Source organism: Primulina eburnea, chromosome 11 (genome assembly GCF_022965805.1).
Source record: "Primulina eburnea isolate SZY01 chromosome 11, ASM2296580v1, whole genome shotgun sequence".
In the NCBI taxonomy this organism is placed as follows: Eukaryota; Viridiplantae; Streptophyta; class Magnoliopsida; order Lamiales; family Gesneriaceae; genus Primulina; species Primulina eburnea.
Window position 1 is genome coordinate 18588395 of NC_133111.1, and position 4506 is coordinate 18592900.

Sequence of the window (4506 nt, forward strand, 5' to 3'; positions counted from 1 at the left end):
AATACATGTGTGATGTGTAAAGTTTGAGTAGAAATATTTTAGATCGCATTTTGAACGTTTTTAGATCTAAAACTCGAAATTTACTATTCTTTTAAAACTGGGATTTTTCGATCGTGATTTTGAGAAAACTTTCAACATAAAAAACGTATAACGTTTCGATACCTTCGATTTGATATAAAATTCAAAATATTTGGATAACAATTGAGTAAGTTATGATGTTTTTCGTGGGACTGCTCAAACTACGTTTTCTGAAAATTATGATGTTCATGTGTTCTTGAAGTTTATTGGTTGCAGGCTTCATTGGGGATTGACAGGTGATCGCTTCTGCGTTTAGGTATGTCGTTATTGATGTTGGGATGGTCATTGACGTATTGTTTTGCTTCGTTAGGCACGTGGGAGAACGAGTGGTCGTGAAAACTATTTTGGTGTCAAAATTTGAGTTTATGAGTTTTATTGTGTGGCGAGTGGCGCGTAATTTCCTTGGGAACATTTGGGATGTTTTAAGGAGCCGAGTCAGTGTCATAGTGTCCTACGATGAGTCTCGATGGATTGGTTCACGAATAGTATTTTTGGTTAAGGTTATTAAGAGCACAGTGCACTCGGCGCCCGAGCGGTAATTTCTTACCACCCGAGCGCCACTCATTATTTTCGAGAGTAGAGCTTCAGAAAAATCGGCGCCCGAGCGGTAAAATTATACCACCCGAGCGCAACCCTCACTGTCGAGAAATTATTATTTGTTAGCGCGGTGCCCGAGCGGTAATTTCTTTTTGCCCGAGCGCCACTCCTTCTGTCCAAGTGTTTGGCTTCCACTTTTTTTTCAAATTCAAATAGTGAATTCATGTCTTTTATGGTTGGGAAATGTTCACACGTCATCTTAAAGTGTTTTTCGGGGTTTGATGTCATGGTTAGTGCGATTAAATGAAGTAAAGTCCTGAACGATCTAGAATGTCATAATCTAATTAATTTATTCCGATGGTGAGCACGAATACCTACGTCTAAGTTATGCAAGTTAAGTGTTGAAATTCATGTTAGCATGTGCAGCAGTGGCCCCAAGAAAAATCCAACGAATCCCACAACGCCAAGTAAGTATGTTCGAGGTGCAATGAAAATTTTTCAAGTTTTTGAGGTATGCTAAATGTCTTATGACCAATTTATGTATGGGATTGGAAAGGGGTAAAGCATGACCAAGGACCAATCCACCCCGTTAAAGCATGAACGGGTTTAGATCAGGATTGGAAAGCGTTAAAGCATGAACAGGGACCAATCCACCCGTTAAAGCGTGAATGAGGATCTCATGTATGTGGCAGTGGATCTTCCCTGTCAGCCTAGTACTGTGGTTTATTCTTATCAGGCGATTTATGTTATGGGTCACTTGCTTTGAAACATGTCTCTATGCAAAATTATGAAGTTTATGTATGTTCAAGTATGTACAAGTATGCAAGAATGTTTAAGTGAAGTTTCACGTTATGGCACGTCTATGTTATATATGTATGTTCAAGTTTAATGGCGAGTTCAAGTTTCAAGTATGTATTCTCTATTTTGAAGTTGCATGTGGTTTTATTATGTATTACTCGTTACTTCCAGTTTATACGTCTTGAGTGTTTAGACTCACTAGACTTGATCGATGCAGGTGAGGATGATTTTGAGGAGACTAGGGGTGGGGACCAAGAAGCAGGCTTGGACTGAGCAGGAGGCTAGTCCCGAGGACCGCCCAAGTTTTTAAGTATTTATGAAATGTGTAATACTCTGATTTCACGCTACTGGTTATGAGATTTTAAACAAATACTTTTGTCAAACTTTATTTTTAGATCTTTGTTGTATCTACTTTTGAGACGTACGGTTTACTTTATCGAATTTAAAGTTTGACTACTCATTTAAGAGAATTTTTAAATTTTCCGCAAATTTTAAGTAGCAAAGAGTACGGTACGTTACAGTTGGTATCAGAGTGGTGTTCTTGTAAAGGGTTATGCTTGCTGCCAGTTGCGAGAAGCTCACAAAGTCACACCTCAAGTCTCTAAGTTTTAAGGTTTTAAATTATTTCATGTAATAAGCATCAAGTCATGATTTCAGCATGTGCATGTTTTAAGTTCAAACTACGTTCACATTATGATATTAGTATTATGTTAATGCATGTTGGGTTACGTGTTGGGTAAATGTTATAACAGTATGCCTCCTAGACGTAAGATTGTGCGTGAAGCAGGCGATGATAATAGGGAAGCCCAGGATGGGGAGAGAGTGACTCCTCCTCGTCCACCCCCAGATATGCAGGCTCAGATGCTTGCAGGGATGACCAAGTTCTTCGCACAGTTTGCGGGGAACCAGACTGCAGTAAACACAGAGACGAGGCCCAGATCGGAGGCAGTCTATGAGAGGTTTAAGAGGATGGATCCGAAAGAGTTCTCGGGAACTATTGAACCGATGATAGCGGAAGGATGGATTAATTCCATCGAGGTAATCTTTGCATTTATGGAGCTGCAGGATGCTGACAAAGATAGATGTGACACCTTATTTTTGACTGAAGACGCAAGGCTTTGGTGGGAAAGCGTGTCAGTGTCAGTGAACTTACAAACACTGACGTGGAATGAGTTCAAGGAGGTTTTCTACTCCGAGTACTTCACTGAATAAGTACGCTCTCACCTGACCAGGAAGTTCATGTCGCTGCGACAGGGAGACAGCAGTGTGGCAGACTTCGTCGGGAAGTTTGAGAGGGGGTGTCACTTTGTGCCCCTGATGGCAAATGATACCTGGGAGAAGATGAGGAATTTTATGGATAGGTTGCGGCCGATCTTGCGTCGTGTTGTTCGAGTTGATGGTCTTACGACTTATACAGTTGTTGTGTCAAGAGCCTTTGCGGCAGGGCAGGACTAGAGGGACATTGAGGTCGATAGGCATGGCAAGAGGCCCTATCAGGCACCTTGTCTTGAGGAATCTTTGTAAGTCATTAAGAAACAGGATTAAGTGGATATGAGTACTGGAATTAGGTTATCTAAGACTACTTGGGTTGTGTAATTTTTAATTTCAAGTTTATGAAATAGGTGATTGTACGGGGATATTGGGTGAAATAAAAACAAAAAGTAATTAGTTGTATTCAACATAGATTATCAATGGTCGAATATTAAGATTTTTTTATAGAGTAAGAAATCTAAAATCTTTATATGATGATTCAATTCTGTGGGTTATAAGTGAAGTTGATTTATTAGAATTATTCCATCATTAACAGAGAGAAATTTATTAATCTTTATACGTTAGAATGAATTAAGTGTTGAGGATATGTCAAAGTGTGACATTCGTTTCAACGAGGAAGGTTTAAGTATCTTAGCCTCAACTACAATGTAATTGGGAAGGAAATAGTTTAAGCAAGTGTTTGATGCTAGGAAGGTTTTATTATCTAAGCAGAATATCGATATTATATATTTTGGGGTTTTATGGATTAGTGTTACTCGAAATTTAAGATTAGCAACAATATTTATTTGGGATGTACTTTTAAATAGCTAAGTTACGTAAGTTTGGTGTCGTAAGGTAAATATTCGATTCAAGGATCATAGGTCAATATTATTACGTGGTTAAGACACGTACACATGTCTTTTATTCAGAATTTTCCTGGACTGACACATATCCAATAATTCAAACATTCACGTACATTAGTACTTTACCCGCTCCATTCCAGTTCTTCTCTCTTACGCTTACTAAAAATTCTCAGAGCAACAGCAAATTCAAGATTTCGTTTTCGCATGAAATCATTCACTTCAAATGGAAAATCAAATTCCCGCTCATATGTTGAATGCTATGGCTATCAACTTTGGATCAGTCCTATCAGTTGGAGAAGCCGATGTCAAAAACATATTTCTGAAGCTCGAAACAGCTGGACTAAGGACGTTTTTGGGGCAATCTTCACAAGAGGTTTACCCAAAAGAACTTCAAGACTTCTACTCCACTAGAAAGATAACTTCTGATGGAAACATCGTTTCTACTGTCAATGGTCAGTTGTTGACCATTTCTGAAGATTCTTTTGGAGAGTTATTCTTATTGCCTTCTGATGAATTGGCACATCTTGCTGAGGTCAAAGCAACGTTGAAGATATGCAAACCCTCCTCTCTCCCGATGGAAGGAAAATCAAGGTTTCCGATCCAAAGAAAGAACTTAAGCTTGAAATTCAGTTGCTGGCCGATATTGTAGCCAAAGGGCTATTAGCGAAGGCATGATCTTTTCTCTCATAGAAGTCATACTTCTATTTTTCATTACGCTTATAAACTCATTTATAATCCGTTCAACACATTGAACTATTTTAACTTCTCAACGGGATCTAGAAAGCTAGCACTTGTGTGGCCCTCAATGGTTCATTGATACAACTAGCCGTGGGTTCACATCTCCATGTGATTCGGACTAAACATGTCCTTATACAAGCATACCCCAATTGCTCCATTCTTACTTATCAACTCCTTGATAACAAGAACGTCAGAACTCAAGTCTGATAGTACCCAACCAATCATGTTAAACGCCTAGCAG

At 39.0% G+C, this 4506-nt stretch overlaps 1 protein-coding gene across 1 annotated transcript; it reads left to right on the top strand.

Moving 5' to 3' along the window:
- The first annotated feature begins 2382 nt into the window (after window positions 1–2382).
- On the top strand, window positions 2383–2868 carry LOC140805444 (uncharacterized). The gene is made up of 2 exons (XM_073161715.1): window positions 2383–2552; window positions 2646–2868. The coding sequence occupies exons 1-2, from the start codon at window positions 2383–2385 to the stop codon at window positions 2866–2868; spliced, it is 393 nt and encodes a 130-aa protein (XP_073017816.1).
- The last annotated feature ends 1638 nt before the right edge of the window (window positions 2869–4506 follow it).

Excerpts from the sequence above, each read along its gene's own strand:
- LOC140805444 (XM_073161715.1), top strand. The coding sequence starts at position 2,383 with ATGGATCCGAAAGAGTTCTCGGGAACTATTGAACCGATGATAGCGGAA. Across the intron at positions 2,553-2,645 it reads TGGTGGGAAAGCGTGTCAGT|GAAGTTCATGTCGCTGCGAC; the intron begins GTCAGTGAACTT and ends TCACCTGACCAG.